This window comes from Eleginops maclovinus, chromosome 3 (assembly GCF_036324505.1).
Source record: "Eleginops maclovinus isolate JMC-PN-2008 ecotype Puerto Natales chromosome 3, JC_Emac_rtc_rv5, whole genome shotgun sequence".
In the NCBI taxonomy this organism is placed as follows: domain Eukaryota; kingdom Metazoa; phylum Chordata; class Actinopteri; order Perciformes; family Eleginopidae; genus Eleginops; species Eleginops maclovinus.
Genome location: NC_086351.1, coordinates 2,677,591 through 2,700,527, shown reverse-complemented (window position 1 = coordinate 2,700,527; position 22,937 = coordinate 2,677,591). Strand labels below are relative to the sequence as shown.

The 22,937-nt window shown below is 45.9% G+C and overlaps 2 protein-coding genes across 2 annotated transcripts in view; one reads left to right on the top strand and one right to left on the bottom strand.

Annotated features, from left to right (window-relative positions):
- The window catches only part of scap (SREBF chaperone), a 31,273-nt gene extending 28,009 nt beyond the window's left edge, over window positions 1-3,264 (top strand). The window contains exons 22-23 of the mRNA XM_063879692.1: window positions 948-1,154; window positions 1,247-3,264. Coding sequence (XP_063735762.1) covers window positions 948-1,154; window positions 1,247-1,492 — 453 coding nt within the window. The 3' untranslated portion in view covers window positions 1,493-3,264. The remainder of the gene's footprint in view (window positions 1-947; window positions 1,155-1,246) is intronic.
- Window positions 3,265-5,598: 2,334 nt separating this feature from the next.
- On the bottom strand, window positions 5,599-21,477 carry ptpn23a (protein tyrosine phosphatase, non-receptor type 23, a). The gene is made up of 25 exons (XM_063879689.1): window positions 21,071-21,477; window positions 18,879-18,953; window positions 17,771-17,898; window positions 17,384-17,460; window positions 16,912-16,961; window positions 16,688-16,819; window positions 16,538-16,618; window positions 16,325-16,456; window positions 16,161-16,208; window positions 15,521-15,577; window positions 15,338-15,396; window positions 15,142-15,221; window positions 14,448-14,562; window positions 14,299-14,364; window positions 13,789-13,934; window positions 13,239-13,556; window positions 12,652-12,806; window positions 11,638-11,969; window positions 10,606-11,459; window positions 8,394-9,937; window positions 8,050-8,234; window positions 7,816-7,920; window positions 7,448-7,586; window positions 7,208-7,333; window positions 5,599-6,741 (listed from the first exon to the last, which is right to left on the bottom strand). Exons 1-25 carry the CDS (start codon window positions 21,152-21,154, stop codon window positions 6,184-6,186), a joined length of 5,646 nt encoding a protein of 1,881 aa, XP_063735759.1. The 5' UTR covers window positions 21,155-21,477; the 3' UTR covers window positions 5,599-6,183.
- Between the last annotated feature and the right edge of the window lie 1,460 nt (window positions 21,478-22,937).

Below are 22,937 nucleotides of genomic sequence, written 5' to 3'. Positions count from 1 at the left end.
GGCTACAGTGAAACGTAGAAGAAGACAGCGGCTGCCTTTCTATCAAAAACTAATAAATTATAGTTTTTTGATTTAAAATAAAAGGGATTACAAAGGCAAATGTTTATTGTTCCTGTTTCGTAGAAGAAGAATCGGAGGATGAAACCCTCTTTATTAGTCACATACATGCACACAGCAGAGCACACACAGTGAAATTGGTCCTCTGCATTTAACCCATCCTAGCACTAGGAGCAGTGGGCAGCTATCGTGCAGCGCCCGGGGAGCAATGGGGAGGGGGGATTGGAGGTGTCCGGTGCCTTGCTCAAGGGCACCACAGCAGGACCTAGGAGGTGAACTGGGCAGTCCACTTTCCATATTTCAAGTCTGTTCGGGGCCTTGAACCGGCGACCCTACGATTCCCAGTCCAAGCCCCTACTGACTGAGCCACTGCTTATTGTAGCCTATGGAAAAATCCCACTTAAAAAACAACACTGTGTAATATTTTTACACCAGACCACCATTACATGTCTCAGCTCGCGCACCCCTGGGGGTTAGGGAGTCCCTGCTTTAGTAGAACAAAACGGCTCTAGCTCACCCTCTGTCATTAAACCCCCGGCATACAGCAGGTGGACCTATGTGTATACAAACCACACCCATGTGACAATAAACTGAAGTGCTCAACAAATACAAATACAAGTGATAAACAAATAATAATAATAACACAAATAATGAACTCAGGCTGAGTAGCATTTTGGCTCCTACACTGTCCTCCAGTACTGTATCTACAATTTAGCCAAGTAATGTTTCTGGTGGACGTGAGAAAAGACTTTACGGTGACAGTTTGTTAGGGAAGGTCAGAAAAGTCGTAGTAAAGTATGTCGAAAATGTCTTACGTTGTTATGCTGAAACCAGTCGTTGTTTAGTTTGTCAGAAATGGAAAGTCCTATAACACGCTTCTGCCTCCTCAGACGATGGTGCTGGCGAGCGGCGGGCAGGACGGAGCCATCTGCCTGTGGGACGTCCTGACGGGGAGTCGTGTGAGCCATGTTTACGGTCACCGGGGCGACGTCACCTCGTTGGTCTGCACCACCTCCTGCGTCATCAGCTCGGGACTGGACGACCTCATCTGCATCTGGGACCGGAGCACCGGCATCAAACTGTACTCCATACAGCAGGTACACAGCAGCTGTAGAGGACACCATAGAGCGGGCCGTCAGAAATAAAGGGGCATACTAACGCTGGTTTCTTACCCCTCTCTCGTCCACAGGAGGCGGGCTGCGGGGCCAGCCTAGGGGTCATCTCCGAGTCTCTGCTGGTGACGGGGGGCCAGGGCTGCGTCTCCTTCTGGGACCTGAACTTCGGGGACCTGCTGCAGACGGTGTACCTGGGCCAGAGCAGCGACGGGCAGGGCGTCCGGCAGCTGCTGGTGCTCGACAACGCCGCCATCATCTGCGACTTCGGCAGCGAGCTCAGCCTGGTGTACGTGCCCTCGGTGCTGGAGAAACTCGACTGAGGGGAGACGGAGAAAAGGTCGGGAACAGAAACTCAAAACTCTCCCCCTTCACCGACTCTTTTTTTGCTCTCTTGTTTTGTTTGTGACGCCCAAAGGAGAGACCGTTTGTCGGACAGTTCCCATTTGCATACAGGGCTGTTTCTATTTTCCGTTATTGTAGTACGAGCCTGGATGTAAGAAAACGGACTGATTGTGCGACCTGCTGCATTTTATCGGAGGAGGGAGCGTCACAGACTCTCGATAATGAATCGTTGACATTTAACGACTGTCCGTTCACGATCAGCTGGATGTTTAACGAGGATCCACCGGTCACCAGTTTGTGCTTCTGTTTTTTTTTTTTACGCGTGTGTTTATTTTGTGGCTCTGCCCTCTATGCTGCTTATACGGGTGAGGCTGTACTGAGTCCTCACCCGCCCAGAGAGGAAGATAAAACTGTCTCCTTATTTTTTAATATTCCTGCTGCCTCTTTTCGCAGCTGTACAGGTCTACGGCCTGTCAGGAGCAGCTGCCCAGTAATGAGTGTGTGTGTGTGTGTGTGTGTGTGTGTGAGAGAGACTGAATGAAGGCCCCTTTTTATGGCGAAACACTGCTGAGAACAAACATTAAAATGGTCATGTGTGCGACGGTGTGTGTGTGAGGGAGAACTGATGATTACTGTATAAAGTTAACCTCCAGTAGGGGGCTGTTTTTATATGTATAAATCTATTATTTATTAGCGATACAGTTTTGAATAACAGTTTGTTTATGAATGGCTAATCCCGGCTCTGAAACAACGATATAACAATGTGGGGATGACGACGTAAATGTAACATGGCGATGATCTGTTGGGCGGGGTTGGGGCATTGGTTATGAAATGGTTATTTGTAATATTGAACTGGAAACACTGATGTTTTTGGAGTTTGGGGGCTGGGGGCCTCTGATCCTGGGTTACTGATTCTGAGGGGGAGGGGCCCTGCGTGCTACACCTTCATCAGCCTACCTCCATTTTCCAATCTGCTTGAATTTTGGACGAGAATACTGACTTTTTTCTGCACAGGCTGTCGTATTTTTTAATAAATCGTGCCCTTTTTAGAGATTTTTTTAAATAACTGTTTACTGTAAACTTAAAATCTTGGTTCCTGGATTTTTATTTCCCCCACTAATAAGGACACATCCTAGAACCTAATCGCCTGAAGCGAAAATGTGAACAGATATCCGTTATTATAATCCAGCAGCACCTGCGGTCTCTTTTTATAAACATGGCTATTTAATGCCCCTATAAGCTAATAATACGTAACAATATTTACACGGATGCTTTCATTATCAGTTAGCAGCGGTGTGGTTAATATTTTTACATTTTTTGATTTTTCTACACTGCCTTTTTAGAGAAAAGAATCATAGATTTGATTAGAGTTTACTGATCATTGATTAATTATCCTAAAATCTGATGTATTTACAATTAAAACATTCCTTTGACAATTATAACATTACTTTGCAAGGTACACACAACCAAAGTGAGTCTGCAATAGTAGAATTTGAACACTGTTTGTGTGCTCCTACCATACTTTTCTATTTACTGTTACGGTGCAAACATTTTGATTAATCGCAGACATTCATGAGGCATAAAGCATTTCCACTAGGTTCACATGACATGCATAACACCATTCTGCCTCAAAGTAAGGAAACTTATATTTAATCTGTGATTGCTTTGAGATGTGTTTGTATCATGTGATGCTTTGAAAATGTTCTGTGCCTGATAAAGATCTATGTTTGACTGAAATGCTGCACACAAACCTCGAGTTGATTCTATTATTTTAGCTTCGTGGCGTCGCATTGGTTGGTTTTAAAGTTCAGTGGGAAAATCCCAAGAATACACAAATATTATACTTAAGATAAGTTATGTCAGCGAGGTGACTAAAAGGCCCACAGCACCTTTTGTAATTCGAAATGCACAACACGATAACCTGGTGTAATTTGCTCATCAAACTTTTAAAGTTTTTGCAGAACATTAGCTTAAGTTGCTGACCCACAATCAGGTGTTTGTTTAAAAATAATAAAACGTAAGCTTTAAAAACGTGTTGGTCTCTTTGATAAAGTAACAAGGAAGCTCTCAATTGCAGGACTTTTAATGCTGTTTAGTTTTGGATACCTGCTGAAGGTTTAACGCCAACAAATCACTGAAGGTAATTCATCCAACATCCTCTGTTTCTTATGAAGGAAGTCCCAGAAAGTGAACCAGATCCTCCACAGCATCGCATCGCATCACTGATTCAATGCCCTGAGACCCTCTCTGCTGATGCACACCGTACACCCTTTTGCTCTCATCAATCTTCAAACAGGAAGTGTGGACACCATCCTATAAGGAAAGCCAAGTGTGACACAATGAGCCTCACCTTCTGTTTTGCATAGCCAGTGAGGTATCTCTTGTAGCGATGTTTGTGAAGATGAAGAAGTCTCCTGTGACACCAGCTTGTGTATAATAATGTTTATTACAAACAGCATAGTGTCATACACTAACACGGGCAATACCAGGTTCCCAGAGCCAATTCTGGAACTGTCTTTGTGCATGCAGTTTATAGGAGAAAATGTGTGTGTGTCCAAAGTGTGTGTCCCCTGAGGAGGTGATCAACAACAATGTGTGCCCCACTAAAGTTGACATGTTTCTGTTCATGAGGGCCCCCTGACGTATTCCAGATGTTGTTATGCAACATCCTATGGCACCCCATTCTCCCTGAACAACATCTTCTCTGCACTCTGACCTCAGAGAGTAACCAACACCAGTAAATTCAAAGTGTGTGCAACCAATCAGTGAAGAGTAAAGCCCGACCAAAGCAATGCATTGAAAAGTACCTGTACTCCATTGTGAGGCTTTAGATAGATAGATAGATACTTTATAGATCCTTTATAGATCCCAAATTGGGAAATTCTTGCTCTTGTGTTGCGCTTCGTTTCAGGACTCTGATGAGGACTCGTTCCGCTGCGTTGACATTGGGATCCTCCTGGTTGAGATGAAGGTGCTGTGCCCTCATGCAGTCCAGCCCCGCTGCAGATCATCCCTGAGGGACAAGTTGTGATGGACAACATTCAAGACCTGCCAAAAGCTATGTGCATTCTGGCTGGTCTTTCATATGCACTGCATCTCAACTACCCCGAGTCTGTGACGCTCCCAGTCCAGTTCCTCCTAAAGGTACTTCTCACGTTGGGCCAAGGGGAACTAAGACCAAGGTTACAAACACTGAAAAACCAGCTTCTGCCCCAAAAACATTTCCCAGTTTAGAGCTAATAAAGTATTTATCTTACATCATCATCTTCTGCCCCGTTGGCTGACTGTTTGATGACAGGTCACCATCCCACCCGCCTGCACTGAGGCAGGGAGGTTGTTGTTTTTTTCTTCTGGTTGTCGAGGTTACCTTGCAATTTGTCAATAAAAACATTGGAATATTTAAATGTATTGTCTCATGTTTTCCCTTCTTTACAATTTGTGAACCGGTGTATAAAAACAACTAAAATGGTCCAATTAATTCTGTTAAAAGACAGTTATATTAACACGTGATTTAAAATGGTGATAAGTAGTTATTTAACTAGTTTACATGGAATATTTAAGGCAGTCCGTCTGCCTTCTCTGATACCCCACCAGACAGCGTATGAAAGTATTTCCTTATGGGATGGAGGAAGGGTTGGTGTGTACGCTTCTTGAGTCTTAGCCTCCTGAATGTTTCTGTTCCTCACATGGACTTCTAACAATCCACATCCAACAGTAATCTGTCCATCAATGTCCAATTTATTTTAGTAAACAGCGCTTGTTTTTGCTGCTAAACACATACCTTTTCATCCTGTCACCATATCAGAAGTCTGGCAATTCCTCCTCTGAACATTTCAGTTGTTAAAGCAGAAAAATGAACACTTCTATGGACGCAACCTCATGAATCAAGCAGATATTAAAGCATCCTCCGCCCGCTGCCTGAACAAATAGAAATCAGATCCTTTTATTTCCACTGTTTGAGGAAAGTCAGGTGTGGCAGAAATACAGATCCACCAGCTAGCCCCCAGCTCTGCTCGTACTAATACTGGTGACGTTAACTTGTTAGTCATTTTTAAATGAAGAGGCTTTGATACCACAACAGCTGTCTTGTCTACTGGATTTATTTCATTTTTCTTTACAATAATGAATGATTCGTTTGTGAAATTTTTACCAGAAGGACATTGGGAATAGTCTAAGTTATTTAAGATATTTACAGCGTTACAGATGAAGAAAGGAACAAATAAACGTTTTAAGACGTGCTGATTTGTGTGACCACTGATTGAGTTCAAGGTGTTTTCAAGATCGCTCCACCCAGCTCCCATGACATCCACACATCCATTATTCCAGTTAAACGATCAGCCGAACACCATCACACCCAAAAGAAAGTGGAGTGCATGCTGGGATTTTTCTTTTTGGGCCTAGATCTGGGAGTGCACAACATCCAGTCAGAGAAATAAAAGCAGCAAAGAGCGGCAGAAGGAAAACAGACGAGTGCATAGTGATCTGCTCCCAGAAACCACCGGTGATGAAAAGAAAGTGTGTTTGTGTTTCAAACTTCACGACTGAACCCCCCCCCCCCCCGTCTTGGTCAACTCTGTGAAACTGTCCCTGGATTCAGTGTGTTTTCTACTTAAAAGCAGGATTAGAAAGCGCTACAGGCGTGGTGGTAAAGTGAAAACTGACTCTTCTCTCAGGGCTTCCCGAGGCTCCACAGGGGGTCCAGGCTACTGAGGGGGTCGTCTCCTTCCTCTCCCCGGGTCCCGTGGATGCCCTGACCCTCTGCCGGCTGCAGGAAGCTCTGCTTGGTCACGCGCTGCTTCCCCTTGCCCCCGCCCTCCATGGAGAAGGCCTCGGGGGTCATCGCAGCCAGAAGCTCCAGGGAGGACGGAGCCGGAGCGGAGGAGGCCGGAGGAGGGCTGACGCTGGGAGAGGCATCTGGAAGTGCAGGTAGTGAGGAGGGGGAGGCAGCGTCCAGGCCGTTGGGGGGTGGAGAGTGAGTAGGCGATGTGAGAGGCGGGCTGAACGAGGAAGGGGGGTCTGTGGGGGGGTCCTGGACCAGCTGGACGTCACTCTGAGAGTCGAAGACGGAGCCACCGTGCTGCTCCTCCAGGCCATAGGGGGTCTCCATGGCGGGGTCTGTGGCGCTTGGTGGCCGGATGCTGAGCTTGGCTATGGTGGCCTGGATGGAGCTGATGGGCATGTCTCCCCCAAGGACGATGTCCTGCTGAGACTCCTGTCTCAAATAAGGCTACGGAGAACAGGGGGGAAAAAGTTCAAATAAACTGTATCAGGATCACAGCCTCACTAATCAACTTCATGTATAGCTAATAACTACGGTGCTCTGACAGCGCTACTGAAGCTGGAAGCAGTACCTCGTCTGGCCAGAACTCATAGAAATCCTTTGGAACAACCATGTGAGCAAAATGTGAAATAATACAACATTAAAATGTGACACTACGGGGGGGGGGAGTGAGATGAAAGAGTTCACTAGAGGAACAGCAATTCTACTCTCCTGACTTCAAAGGAATGTTAAAAATGTAGACTACTACTGGCAAACAATGGACCAGGTTTATGGTAGCTGCAGTTTATAAATAACATCACCACAAATAGGACGAAAGCTTTCATAGCAGGCCTTTTGATCCATGCAGACAGGGGTCTGTAGTTATAGCAGGAAGCAGGGAGGACATGACTATAAAGACAAGAACACTTCAGACCTTGGTGCCTGCAGAGCTGCTGCTCCTGCTGCAGGTGGGGGTGGAGGTGGGGGTGGTGATGCCATGTCTCTGCAGGACCTGCTCCACGTGCTTCAGCACCGCCTCATAGCAGAACTTCAGGTGGAGCTGCAGACAGGAGCAAAGAGAGTATTACAATTTTCCAGCGGTTTAAAGATCACAGGATGCATCTGTTACCATGCACCTGTATTTAGCACTGATCAGAAAAGGTGTGTGTCTGACCTTCTCCTGCAGCATGTTCTTCCTCTGCTGTCTCATCTTCTTCACCAGCACAGGGAGGTCGGGGATCCCGTGTCCCGCCTCCAGCTCCTGCAGAGCGGCGTACAGCAGACAGAAGGCGCCGGTGCGTCCCACCCCCGAGCTGAGACAAAGAGCGATTAGCAACACTTGAAAGTGTAAAACACAACAACAGTATTTGGATATTGTTTCAGGATGTACGCCATGTCTCGTTGACATTGCTTGCTACTAACACACCACACCTCTATCACTATCCCCTGGTACTTTTCTCCTTGAATATCCGGCGACCTGAAGTATTATTTGGCTATATTCAAAATATACTTAGATTTCCACACAGCATAACCCTCTCTCACCTGCAGTGCACCACAACAGGTGTGTGTAGGGGCCTCTGGTGCAGGTAGTGTCCATGAACCTCCTGGATGAAGCGCAGCAGGTTGCTCTTGCTTTCAGGAAGACCCCTGATGAGAGATATATAAACATGATTAACCAGCAAACCAAAATAAGGTTGAGATCAATACACAATTGTACAATCGATCAGAGCCATGAGCTTTTCCTACAGACATTATTTAATAACATGAGTCGCTCACAGCTCGGGCCAGGAGGTGAACTGCAGATGGACCACGGTGCGCTTCAGGCTCTGGTCGCGGTACTGCAGGCTGATCATGCGCTCCACATGAGTCGGGGCCGTCTTCTGCGTGGTGAGGCTGAGGGTGATCGGCCCCTGAGCGACCTGCTGGCCCCGCTCCGTGGGGAAGTAGCGCACAACCTTTCCCTGGTTGGAGAGAGAAGCAAGTGTTACAAACAGACAGCAGCAAAGATGTGAGATGTGAATCTATGGGAGCTGTTCCACAAAATATTATTTCCTAAAAACACAGAACCTGTTTTTTTAAACTGCACACCATATCCCTCACAGCGCAGACTAACTCAGTACCTTGTCCAGCTCCTGCTCTGACACCAGCATCACTATCAGTGACACCTTCTGCTCGTACACCATCAGCCAGAAGTCGGCCGCCGTCCCGCTAAGCGGAGCCTGCGTGGCGATGAGGCGAGGGCAGTACGGCGACAGGTCCTCCACGCAGCTGGCGTTGATGTAGTCGTCCTTCCCTGACTGCAGCACCACGCGGTTCAGGTCGTAGGGCATGACATCCTGGTGTCGGTTCTTCATGGTGTAGCAGCGGGCGATGGCGATGGAGAGCTGGCGGGCGTCCTTCTCCTGCTGGTCCTGAAGCTCTTTCCAGCGGGCGTCCAGCACCGACAGCCCCCCCTCGTTCTCTGAGGGGTGCTCCAGGGAGTCGACCTTGGCCCGGTAACGTTCCAGTTCACCGTGAAGACGGGCGATGCGCTCCGGAGCTTGGTAAGGGTCACCCTGGATCAGGAGCACCGCCTGGGAGCTCTTCTTCCCGTCCTGGGGGTCAGCTTTGGTGGGTTGGAGCACGTTGGTGGGGGCCTTGGTGCCTCCGGGAATGCTCTCGGGGCTCGAAGAGAGAAGGTCGTCCGTGCTTGAGTTCTGCCGCTGAAACAGAGAGGTGGAGGGAGAGGCGGCCGAGGGGGAGGGAAGGGTGGGTGGAGCTCCGGGGGTGGGGGCTGGTGTGGCTCTCTGCTGGGGGTTTAGAGTCAGAGAGGTAGGACCTGGGGAGGGAGATGGGGAGGGGGAAGGCGAGGGGGAGGGAGGGACATTGTTGGGAGGCACTGAAGGGCCTCCAGGTGTGGGCTGCATCATGTGCTGAGCGGGGGGCACGTGTGGGCCCACGGCAGGCGGTTGCTGGGGGGCACTTGGGGGTACATTAGGACCCACAGCTGGGGGGTACATAGGAGAGGGCTGCGGGTGAATCATGGGACCCTGAGGTTGTTGTGGGGCTGCAGGCTGAGGGGCCAGAGGCTGCTGAGGCATCATCGGAGCCCCTCCAGGGTAGCACACCCCCCCAGAATGAGGGGGCAGAGCCTGGCCGGGCATCTGCATGGGCTGCTGGGGCATGTTTGTTATCGGAGGCTGTCCAGGGTGGTGGTGGGGTGGCATCTGTGGCATGTGGCCCCTCGGCATGTGGACCATATGAGGCTGAGAGGCTGGGGGCATCTGTGGCCGCATGTTGGAGTGGAGGGGCTGGTTACCGGGGGGCATGTAGTGCTGCGAAACGGGGGGCATCGGCTGACTTGTGGGGGGCATTTGTATTCTGGGACCGCCTGGTATGTGCATCTGTGGGTGGGGAGGGATCTGCTGCTGTTGTGGCATCATGTGTGGGTGAGGGAGTCCTGGGGGCATCTGTTGGTGGGGGTGGGGCAGGTAGGGCTGGGATGTAGGAGGTGCAGGCTGAGAAGTCGGGGGTAGGTGTTGAGAAACAGTTTGAGGGGGTCTCGGCATGGAGCCTGGCATCATGTGAGGGTGCTGCTGGGGGAGGTAGCCCCGGGGGGGCTGGTAGCCCTGGGGGATCTGAGGCTGCGGCTGGTAGCCGTTCTGCTGATGGGGCTGCAGCTGACCTGGGAGCAGAGAACGGACGGTGTGAACAATTCAGATCACATGTGGAAGACCAGCAGCATTAAAGGAATCGTGTGAAAATGTACTGAAAATCATCTCAGCGTGTTTTCTATTCAAACTTATTTTCAGATGAACAAAATATGTGGATTGAGTGACTGAACTATGCAACATGTGGTTGTGTGCCACTCCCCAATAGCAGACTGCAGCACACAGCAGTGAATGATAGAGGAACATTTGGACTGGTATTGGGGTTACTGATCATTATAACATCTTTAAAAATATATTGAAATGATCACGTGTCATTTTTTAAAAACAATCTGTGCATAAAAACATGTTTTTCTTAAGCCTGTAGATTACAATATGTAGATTATTACAAAAGAATGTTGACCCATTCTGCAGCAGAGTGTTAACAGAGGTTAGTAACTTTAAAAGATTCAGTTTACATAATAGACAAGCTATCAGCAAGCCATGACATTTACCCCCATTTAATAGTCTGAAAAGATACAGATAAATATCCAGAGCACTGTCAGCTTTTGACATGTTTATATTGAAGTAAAACAAACCATAATATGCATTTTGGAAAGAGTGTAATCCTGTTGAGGCTTGTTTAGTAAACCGTCCTTTCTAGAGGACCAGGGTTCACTGTTTAACCGCTGACTGTTACACCTACCTGGGAACGCCTGCTGGTAGTGTGGAGGAACACCAGGCTGGGGGGGCATGTATCCATGCGGGTACCCCTGCTGAGCCTGCATATGAGGGTGGGGGCCAGGAACAGGTCCCGGTCCGGGCTGGTACCCTTGAGGCAGCCCCATGGCCTGAGGGTACGGCTGCTGCTTCTGCTGTGGTTGTTGGGGTTGGGGGGCGCCTTGAATGGGCATTCCTGGTCGGGTCATAAACTGGGGGTACCCCCCCATCTGTGGAGGGACAGCGTAGCCAGTGGAGGCTGCAGGGGGGCCAGGGTGGTGCGGTGTATGAGCGTAGCTGGGGATAGGAGCCTGGATGCTGTCCACGGTGGTGGTGGAGGGTCTCACAGGGGTCGGGGCTACGAGGCCTGGTTGTGGGGCTTGAGGGTGGGGTGGGCGATAACCTGGTAAATGCGGAGGCATCTGAGGAGCCATCTGTGGGAGGGGTCCACGTGGCAGTTGGGTCGCTAATCCAGAAGTAGGAAACTGAGCTATCCGGGCCAGCAGCTCAGGGGGAGGCAGGTTTGCGGGGAAGCGTGGGAGACCTGCAGCTGGAGCTCCGGGCCAGGGAAGGGAGCTGCTGACCCCCATGTTAGCACCGGGGGGGAGGTAGGGTTCGTGCCCAGGGTGACGAGCTGCACCGGTGGGGAGCGAAGGAATGTCTGGAGGGAGGCTGCGGAGCTCCTCAGGGAGGTCCCCCCCCAATGCCAAGATGGCTGCACTCAGCTGGGCCAGCTCTGGGTCGTCGAGGCTGGAGCAGGCGGAGTCCCCGTCTGAAGACTTGGCCTGCAGGGAGGGCTTAGCCGCTGTAGGCCGGGCGGGGGGCTTCTTCTGGGTCTCTCTGGGGGGGGACAAAAATAATAATTCAGGCAATGATTCATTTCTCTGTCCCTCTGTATTGGCAGAGTTCACAGCTCTGGATTGAAATAGTTGACACACTCCTTACTGGAGGTGTCCCCGTGTGTTATATAATATATCCCCTCAAAACATTCTTTATTTACTCATACTGCCAGCCTTACTTTTCCAGGACGGGCCTCCTCCCCTCAGCCCGGGTCTGAGCCAGAGTCTTGGCTCTCTCCAGCAGGCGGGATGCTTTGTCCTCCAGGTCTTCGTAGAACTCCTTCCCCTCCTGGGACTTCTTCATCAGGTCCTCGTAAGCCTCGTAGGATCCCACCAGCCCCTGCACCGTGCCGTTCCACTGCTGCTCCGTCTGGCTCAGGCCCTTCCGCACCGAGGCGTACTGCACGTTGGCCTCCGTCAGCGCCTTCAGGATGTTCTCCTGCGCCGCCAGGTTCTGATCGATGTACACCTTCACCTGCTCGTACTTCTTCAGCTGCTCCTCGAATATACGCTGCAAGGACACGGGTCGGTTAGAGCTTCATCCAATAGAATTCTAAATCAAAACGCTTGAATTTCTGCAAAGATTTTTTGACTTTTTTGCACATCCTGTTATTCTGTTTAAAGCAGGTATGTCTGCACTGTTTCTAATAAAGATCCGGCTTCACTCATTTCAGTAACATTATAACAATTTCAGAATTATATTCCAGTGGTATAGGATTGTTTTTCTGACTGGTGTGATTCAATTTCCTTATGTACTGAAATACGATCGATTCAATTATCAAAATAAAATGTTATCATCTCACGAAATATTCTGCTTCAGTACAAATGTGCTGCACTCAACAAAATGTGTTGCTCTCTTGTATGGATTTATATTCATTAAAGAAAGCTCATTTAATAATAAATTAGAATTCAATCAAATGAATATCTATAATGAAATGTGGAATTCGTTCTATCATTTTTTGTTTTTTAGGATTGTGACGTCTTAATACCGTCTGTCAAAAATGTGTAGTTTGATTCAAAAACCTGAATAGAAGTTTTGAATATTAAAACATTAGATTCAGTCCAGCCCTACAAATAATGTACCCTCTTAAATCCCACTGACTAATGCCTTGAATCAGTTGACTTCTCTCTTGTACTTATTAAAGTTTCATTCAGCATGTGTTGAACTTCAGGGACCGCGCGCAGCTCTGTACCCTCATGTCGGCCCTCTCCGTGGTGACGAGGGTGGAGGTGATGTCGTCCTGCTGGATGAGGTCCCGGAGCTGCTTCTCCAGAGAGCCTCTCTGCTCCCTCATCTCCTGCACCTTTCCCAGGATCCGCTTCATGCACTGCAGCCCCGCCACTTCCTCTGCACACACACACACACACACACACACACGGGGCTACAATTAAGTGTGACTGATATAGCTAATATATCTGTTCAGCATTTCAAGTCTCTTCCTAAGACCTAAAACCTCCTTTCAAGCTCTTACAGAACAAATCAAAAGGTAAAACAATGAATGAAACAGTTTATTAGTGGACCAAAAACAAAAACAGAAGGGTAGCTATTAGATGATCATTTTCTTCATAAATAACTAGTTCCACTTTCTCAATAGTGAGAATATTTAGCTTTTCTTTCTCTCACGTTATTATTAAAATTGTGCCTGGAAATCTAGGTTTCAAACAATTAATCGAGCAAATGAGCCGATGTGTTGGTAATATAAACAATCATTAGTTAAAGCCCAATTACAAATGATGTATAATGTGAGTATGAACCTCCTCAAACTGTCAAATATCTCACCTTCACTGAGCTGGGGCCGGGGCAGGGCCTCTTTCAGACTCTCCAGGGGCCCCCCCAGCAGGCGCAGGTTGCTGATGTGCAGGTGCATGGCCCGGTGGAGCTCCGTGTTGGTGAAGCTCGCCTTCTCGTGAGCCTCCATGTACTTCTCCAGGTCCCTGCGGATCTCAGCCAGAGCCTGGGCCTGAGCCGCGGGGTGCAGCTCTCCTGCAGCGGGGCCCACCGCCTCCTGCAGGGCCCGCTGACCCGCCTCGTCTTCTTCCAGCACGTCTCTGATCTCCTTCAGGGAAGACTCCACATCAGTGAAGACGCCAGAGAGCCCTGCAGAGGCAGAGGATGTGACGGGTGTTATTTACACAGCAGGGTGCATAAACAAACAAACAAACAAACAAACAAACATCATTAAAGATTTAGAGTAAGTTCTTTCATAGAGCAAGAAACATTGTAGGTGGTTGCAGACATGAGGACGCTTTGAGTTGTGAGTAGTTCCCTGACATTGCTAAGCATTAGTAGTTATAGTAGTGTGTGTATGACTGTGTGTGTTCCCACAGACCCTGCATGGACTGGATCAGGCTCTTGACGGTGTCGGGTCGGACGCTGAGAGCGGCACACTTCTCCATCAGGACGGGGGGGATGTGGCTGTACATGTCCAGATTATCCACCGACTCGGGCTCCAAACCCAGAGAGTCCATGAACTGCCTGCAGAGGAGAGGACAGTCAGACAGTGAGTAAATCACTTTTACAATAAAAAGGTTCAGAAAACCCTTAAATGGGATATTTTTGTAGCATGATGTCCAATGATCCTCTTGTGTATTGATTGTTGTATTTGTGGAATCAACTGAGTAGGGTGGGAAGGCATTACCCAGTTATAGTATATCTAATTATGTGTGGTATGACGAGAGGGAGGACTATTTCTCTGTCTGACAACTCTCATTACACAAAGAAACGGATCAATTGAAGCGTTGAAAATGTGTTCCAGTCTCGTAGTAATTACACAAAACTTGTCATATTATTAAGCTCTGTTCCTTTGCAGAAAAGTCCATACACACACAAGTGCACTCACTCCAGTGTTTCATTCTTGCTGTCAATCTTGATCATGACGTCCCTCAGCAGCTTGGCCTTCTCCTCACTGGGTGAACGGAAACATAACCGCAGACATGAGGAAACCGTCTTTGTGAATGAAAGGCAGAGGAAAGGTGTGTTTGGTCCTACCTGTATAATGAAGAGGCTTCATGAGCAGCCATTGGCACCAGCTTGGCGAACAGGTCTGGTCCGGTCACACTGGGGTCCGTGGGGTTTACTGGGAGAGCTTTCACCAGCGGGGCACCTGGGGGGTAACACATGGAATCCCTTTTAGAAACAAACATTTACAACTGCAAAAACCCAGTATTTCCTGCTCGTCAAATGTGAATTTCGGCTGGTTTCCTCAAATAATAGCTGTGATATTTTGATGGTTAGTCTGACAAAAACAAGTAATTTGATCATGGGCTTTCACAATCTTTTTAGACCAAATGTACAACCTAATAAATCTCTAAATAATTGGCAGGTTAATCGATAGCGACAACAGATGTTAGCAGCCAGTTAGCCTTCATTATTTTATCACATTATTTAACCAAGAAGATAGCAAACACCTTCAGGTAGAAAATATAGAAAAACCTCTAATAGACTTGGAGGTCACTTCAGTAATCCCTCTATAATATATCAAATAACGCATGTATCAACTCCAGGTTTTGAATAGGTGAAACCTGCTGAGTCATACAACTGTCCCTGCACTGGCACACCCGACAGGCTGATCTTATCACTCTGCATACGTTCAACAAAAATACATCTTTATGCAAATGCAGCTTTGCATACACACGGTGATGAAGGCAGTGCAGGTGAACACACTGACGCTGCTTCCTGTTACCTTTCACTGAGGCCAGCGTCTCCAGAGAGGGAACCGTCTCATGGTAGATGAAGTCATTGTCCTTTTTGGCTGAATTGAACCTGCAGGTGGAGAGAAAAGACTTTCATATGTATTTCTACAGTTTTTACCAAATGTAAGATACAAGTGAAACTATTTTACAATACCAACTTTGTGACATTAAAGATGAATTGCTTACTTTCCCCCGATAACGTCCATAGTGAACCTCAAGGCATCCTGCACACTGTCAGGCTGACCCTGCAGTACCAAGAGAACACAAAGAAGGGTTGGTGTGTGTGCTTCCATTGTTTTAATAACTAAGACAGGTTACAATGACCCTAAAATTATTAAATGAGGTTCTCTGAGAAGTGAAGGATCCTACCTTGGCCAGCTTGATGGCTTCAGTGAGTTTGTCCAAAGAGCTCTGCAGGTACGCCAACTGTTGGAAACAAATGCAAGTGATCAACAGAGAGAAACGCAGGGATGGGGAAACTGAAGATAGAGAAGGATGGAATAGTAAAAGGAAAAGCAGCGTACTACGATCACGACGGACTAGCAGAATGATTTTTGGTTATTTTTGACCCAAAATAACAGCAAATAATAATGATTTACTGAAACTTCTCCAAGAAGTACAGCAACGATTTCATAGTGACACAGACTAAGGACGGGAGCCGCATGAAGACATATAAGTCAGTCTGACTATAGCTCCAAAGGGTCTGTATGTGGAGAATTTTGTATGTGATATAGGCCCTGTAAAAGTGGTTTGGAATCAACATATTTTTATATGGGAAACTGCTGGAAAAATGGCAGGCTTTATTTCATACTTTTTCAGACCTGTTTATTTAAGAATCCCCAAACAAAATCACATCCAAGTCTTCCTGGGTTCAGAAACATGCAGTTTCTGTGCAGATTAAAAGGTTTGATTTGCACAAGTCCTTCACAAATTCCTCTAATTTCTGTCTGAAATGATGCAGCAAACTGTAAAACTAAAGCCTTATCCTAATTGTGAAATGTGGTCATACCCGCTCTCCGTACTTCTGCTGCTCCTCAGCCTGTTTTCCCATATGAAGCTGTAAAGAGAGGAAAGAAAAACTGTCATTAAAATAATCAAATCTCTGTAAACAGACAGGTTCATACATGCATCAACACTCTCACACACACACGCACACACTCCAACAAAACTCACATGTGCGATAGAAGCAAAGTAGTAGATCTTCATCTGAACCAGTTTCTTCCAGTCCTTCTGGATCTTCCCCAGCATCGACGCCGTCTCCGAGTTCTCCAGAGCTCTGCAGGCCTCCTTATAGTAATCCACCACCTGCAGCAGACAGACAGTTATTAACCTCCCATTCATCTTATATAATGAAATGTGATCAATATTTAATGATAAGACGCGGACCTGAGCGCTGATGCGGGCGACCAGGAAACTCTTCCTGTTGTCCAACATGGACTTCTCCAGCAGACACTCCTGAGCCTGGCCCTGGGAGCAGAGACAAAGGGATGTTGGGACATGTTTTTGTTTATTTGTATTTATGTGCGTGTCACTCACCAGCATGAGGTTGATGTTGAGGTTGAGGATCTGGTGGCTCATGTCCACGCTGAAGTTGTGGCTGAAGTGGTCTCTCAGGTAGGAGAACGCGCCCGCCGAGCACTGGAAGTGTGTGCAGGACACCTTCATCCCCTGGAGAGAGAGCAGCGAGTCAGTGGGAGTGTGTGTGCTTGTGTGTGCATGCTGTGTGTGTGTGTGTGTGTGTGTGTGTGAGTGTGTCTTACCTCCTCAGACACCCTATTATCCATGGCTCCCAACATGGAGTGAAGAGCCCCTACAGACAGACCACAGATCCGTTAAATGAGGATAGCAGGGTTTTGCTTTTCACATTCAGGGAAAACAGGCCCCTCAAATGTGGAGATGTATTGTTTCTTTTTCTAACATTGCAGATCATTTAAAATATTGGGATGTCATACTGTTCACTGAACAATAAAAGGCTCTAGGGAACTTTGATAGGCATCTTTCACTTTTTCTGAGGTTTTATTGAACCAACATTAAATAAAACGATCACAAAATAACAATCAAATTCCACTACATGAGAGTTTCCTTACAAAATGATAATTATCTCACCCTAAAAGAAACATAATGAGGTAATAGCTATGTATCTAAAGGTTAGTTAATTAGTTTCAAACTTTTTCTAAATAAAGTAACTTCTTTATTTTAAAGCAGGAATATGATTGAGTCTACATGACTCACCGAGATTATACAGGATGCAGGCTTGCTCGTAACTGATGTCATCGTGGGTAACTGTTTTTCCAGAGAAGATCTCCGTCCTGACACAAACGAAGTCAAAGAAAAAGGTGATTATTACAGAGGATACAATTTGAATAGAAGGGAGAGTTTATACACGTGAACATTCAATAGGATCTTCTCCTACGGCTCGAAAAGGAGACACTTGTAACTTGAAAGTACATTTTTCAGAGCAAACTGCAGTGAATCATTGTGACACTGGAAAAAGCTTCGTCCCTATAGCGCTCATGCCAAGAAAGGCTCAGAATCCAGCAGGATCAGTATGTGGAATTACTCGTTACGTCTCCCATTTCTGTGTGATGTGTGTGTGTTTGTGCATGTGTGTGTTACTACCATGAGATGGGTACTGCCGCTTCCTGGCCCGTTCCCATGGGCACCCGGCTCTGGAGGTAATGCAGCTGGCCGAAGTACTTCCTCAGGGTGCTGCAGCCCTCGAAATCCCTCGTCACATTTACAGCACTCTGCAAAACAGAACCAAATACTGGGTTTCATTTGAGTTCAACCATCGGCTTAACCACTGCAGGAACAGAAAGAACATTTGAATGTAAAGAACGGTTTCTATAGAGCTGTTTTTAGGTGACATTTCAATCCTGAAAGATGGATGCACAGCGCTGCACACAAACACCATTACTGAGTGGAAACACAGCAGATATATCACTTAGTGGTTGGATCGAGCAATTCACTCCACTTATCTTCCATTCCCTAAAGAAATACAACTCTCACTCACACAGGATTACATTTTCATCAGTTCACCTCAGTTTATCACAGAGCGCGTGTGTTGTGAAGCACTACATGTAGCTTCCTTACACATGGGGGGGAGGAAGCGGGATGCTAGGCTTTGAAATAAAACAAATGTGCAGGTATGGCAGAGAAAGGTAGTTTATTTCTCCCCCAGGAACAATTGTTCGTGCACAGGACCCAACAAAATCCTCCTGAAATCTCTAACCGGTTTCATCTCAGTCTATTAAACATGCATTTAAATAAATCAATATCCAGAGTGATGGAAACACAGCAAGAGAAATCAGACACTGCCAAGTTACATTTCAGGACTTTCTGTCACGTTCCTATATGTCCTGGTCCTGCCGATACTCATCTTGTTTACCATCGCAGCATGAGTCTGTTTCATGTTTGTGTATGTTTCCTGTCAGCTGTCTTGATCAATTTTGAGATGCTAAGCAAAATCAGATAGTTATGACTGATTCTGATATTTGATATTCAACTAAAAATGATCATTTCGCAGGAGTAATGTTTCAATCACTGCTGATCAGAGCTGAAACGGATTCAAAAACATGACTACTGCAGACACATTTGTCCCAGATTGAATGCAGGTTGTAACATTTGCCACTGAAGACAAAATCCAGATGTCAGTAAGTGCTAGTGAGTTCCTTATCTACTTTGAAAGAGGCTAAAGACAGGTGTAGATGTTTTACGCAGCACCCACCTGCCGCAGTGTCTCCAGCTTCTTCATCTGTTCGTTGTAGTTGTCCGGATTCTCTCCATAATTCTTCAAGATGAACTGGAAGAGAAGAGGCAGATTTTTTTTAAAGGTGGCACATTTAGAAAAACAAGTTCCTTCCCGGCTAACCCTGCTTTGGTTATAACTCAATGTAATCAATTTTGTTTAAAAAAACAAGTCCCTTCAGAAGTCTTTAAACTGTAGCTAACTCATCAATATGCTAATCTTTGGCCCTGTGCAACAGCAGAGGGTTTCCAATCTCTTGTAGGCTCTGGAGTTGTCCCGTCATGCTTTGCGAACCCTTTCCCTATCTCCATGAGCCACTGTAATAAACAAGCAGGATAGGTCAGGTCAGGAGGTGAACAACTCGGCAGACATGATTAGGATTTTATTAGTGCTTCCAATTCGGTTTATAACGAAATTGTGAAAGCAGGAGAGTCACAGGCATTCTGGGAAAATTAACAATGACTCAGCAACAAGACAGACAGGCATTGTCCTCCTGACTTCCACAAGACAAATGTGTACCATTCTGCATCTGGTCGGGGTTAACGAAACAAATTGTAGATCCTTTATATATAGTTTAACTACGAATATGACCTGTTTACCTAAAAGGAATGCAACATCAAACTGTTACATATTAGAGTTAAACTTGACCTTTGAAATCCAGCATTGTGTAATGTATGTGGGCAGTCCATTGCTGAATATCCCGAGTTAACCCAAGAGGGCAAAGATCTGTTATTTTATCTGCACCAGGAATGATCTGGAATATGGGTCACTAGATAAAGAAGAGGGGAATTTTGAGTGATCAGTATTTTTCTTTCACGTAGATATCACACATGTGGCCGGTAACAACTGCAGAAATCATCAAGCCTCAAAAGCATGTTGTTTAAAAGGCATAATTGGGCCTTTTTGTGATGAATAAGTCCAGTCAGACTATTTTCTTATCTGACATGTTCATCTACCCTGACCAAACATGCCATTACAGTATGAAAACAAAGCTTTTATAATGTGCCAGAATCTGTAACAACAGGCATCATATCAATAGACTCTATCAGAAATCTCTGAACATAGAGGAACAACAACGAAAACTGGATATGGTCATTTATGTTTTCACCTGTTAATCAACCTGTTGTTGACCACTCATTTAGGTCAGAAAGGTTTTGTCACAGGTGTAACTTGGTGACTACTTTTTCACGTCACTTTATTTTAACCCAACAGTGACATGCGACGAGAATGTCTACCTATCTGTGCTTTAAGATCAGTCTGCCTCTTTGTTACACGAGTCTTCATGTTTTGGCAGGGATCCTACATTTGTGACGAACCTGCTTTGGTCAGGTGCATGTGACAATGAGATCACTCTTTATTATTTTCCACGAAAGCAGACTGTGAGACTGGAGCAGGTCGTTATTTACACTGTTTGTTTCTCTACCTTTCACGACTGAAATGTGTTAACTTAGAGGTATTGATCCACTCTACTTGAGGGCTAATTATGAGCTTTAGCTATCATATGTATATATGTTTCTGCTACTGTAATATAAACCATATAATTCTATATTTCTGTTGCTGTAGCATATTGGCCTGTTTATAGAACAGTCTAAAATATCTAGTAAATGATTGTTCTTTGTGGTTCATGTCCATTCTACTGCAGATTTGGCTCTTTCTTGTTTTTATGTTTACTAGTTTATACTTTTTTCCACCTCTTATTTACGTAAATGCTGCTGTAACAAAGTAATTCCCCAATTTGGGATGAATAAAGTATACATCTATCTTTCCATCTAGAGTTACTGCTGTGGGTATTGTCCACAATATGCAGTGCATGGAAGTCGCTTTGCATAAAAGCGTCTAATAAGTAACATGTAATGTAAAGCTTCTTTGAGCACCTGGAAAAGCTATGAGAAAATACCATGTGTTATTATGATTATCTAGCTCATTATTAGCTAGCATGAAGCTAATGTTAGCAAACAAAAGGCGGTGGTCAGGGAGATTTGCCAGAATCTGACTTTAGCTAGCAGGGCAGCTAACCGCTATCAGAATGTCTTCCTATCTGCGACAGCCAGAGACAGCGAAGTGTTTGAACGGCTAATGTCAGCATCTATATTGGGTTATGCAGGCGTCCTTAATCCCTGTTTGGCTGACTTTCGACCTCAGCCCTGTTGCTCGCTCCACACCCAGCTCACCTGCCTGACGGACGGGCTGAACTGGAAGTCCCCAGCCTCCTTCAGATCCAGCCAGATCATCGGCATCCGGGGAACCGCCTCCATCGCGGCCCAGTCTACACGGGACTATCGGCCGTTAAGAAGTCAAAACCACGTCGGTAGTTCTGTGGACGTTAACGTTTTTCCCAAAGAAAACAAGCTTTCTCCCAAACAACTGTGTCATGTATCAATTTACACTTCAGCCGGAAGTTGGAGGTGCACGTGACATAACCTCATTTTATTTGCCGCGCTGGTTTGTGGGAAATGTAGTCGTTGTTGCGTATTGCTCAGTTATTTATAAAAAAAGGTATATAAAGAATTGAAGTGATAATAGTGATACAAAAAACTAAAGGTGACATTTCAAGTAAAATATTAATCATACACACAATTACTTTTTATTTCTTTCCTATTTTTAATATGTGTAATGCGCTAGTTTGATAGTATGAAAAGAAAAACATATACTAGCATGATCAGAACAATGCCACATTTATCCCAAACTGTTTCAAGTCTTGAAATCTGGTTCAGATGTACTTTTCGCAATTATCAGTAGACCGTCAAAAAATGTGGCAGGTTTTAAAAAAAATTGTTATTAAAAAAAAGGCTTCCTTCTAATTTTACATATTCAATATTTAATGTGTTATACCAAATGAGTGGATTAAATCCATGTCCTATCATTCTTTTATAGGAAACATAACAGTAGCTCTAAGACTACATATGACAAGAAAATATTTTAGCAGTTTGCCGGATCCTGAAAATGACAATTGCTTAAACAAATCCTTTTTTCTTTGCATGGTGAACCCATCGTAAAGCTATTTTGCTCATTTGAATATGAATTGAACAGTCCAAGAATGTGGACCCTTGCAATGCAACCAAACCCGTGTCTCTCTCTCCATCATCTCTCTTTAAAGTACTGCGCTAATCAGAAACCTTACTGGAGAAATGTGACTGTATTTGTTAAAGATATTACTGTTAAGACATATATTACAGATCACCAATCTATAGTATTTACTACTGTCATTCTGAAACCACTTTATTACATTCTACTTGTTTCACTTATGTATGCTTACTTTACAAAACAGTGTTCACTTAATTTAAACATGTTTTTCTTATAGTAACACTAACATAGTTAGTGTTGTTGTTGGCAAAGAAGTATGGGATGAGCTCAGTCAATGCTTGGCAGTACAGGTTGAAGTTGGCTTCCCTGAATGCTCGGATCAGTAGTAGGATCGCCAGTTCCATGGACAGCACCAAACTCCAGAACTGAAACTGCAGACTTTGTAGCTTGCGACTATCACAACAAGCATCAAAGCATAGCACTTCCTCAGAGTTGTCAGCTACCTCAGTGCAATAGAAGTAGAAGTAGAAGTAGAATCGGAGGATGAAACCCTCTTTATTAGTCACATACATGCACACAGCAGAGCACACACAGTGAAATTGGTCCTCTGCATTTAACCCATCCTAGTACTAGGAGCAGTGGGCAGCTATCGTGCAGCGCCCGGGGAGCAATGGGGAGGGGGGATTGGAGGTGTCCGGTGCCTTGCTCAAGGGCACCACAGCAGGGCCTAGGAGGTGAACTGGGACCTCTCCAAGTAGCAGTCCACTTTCCATATTTCAAGTCTGTTCGGGGACTTGAACCGGCGACCCTACGGTTCCCAGTCCAAGCCCCTACTGGCTGAGCCACTGCTGGACGAATAGCCATTGTAGGTTGCCTTCAACAGCTGGTAGAGACGCTGCATGCTGTTATCTGATGGACCTGGCATGTCTTAGTGATGCTTGCTGCTGATAGGAAAGAGTTTGCGGTCCCAGAGGAAGCCACCCCTGCCTCCACCAGGGCTCCTGTCCAACCACT

Bases quoted from the DNA above. Each gene is read 5' to 3' on its own strand.
- ptpn23a (XM_063879689.1), bottom strand. From the start codon at position 21,154: ATGGAGGCGGTTCCCCGGATGCCGATGATCTGGCTGGATCTGAAGGAG. The intron at 16,457-16,537 runs GTCCGCGTCTTA...TGTCTGCTGCAG, and splicing joins TCGCCCGCATCAGCGCTCAG to GTGGTGGATTACTATAAGGA. The intron at 13,557-13,788 runs GTCTGTGGGAAC...CTGCCTCTGCAG, and splicing joins CCTGATCCAGTCCATGCAGG to GGCTCTCTGGCGTCTTCACT.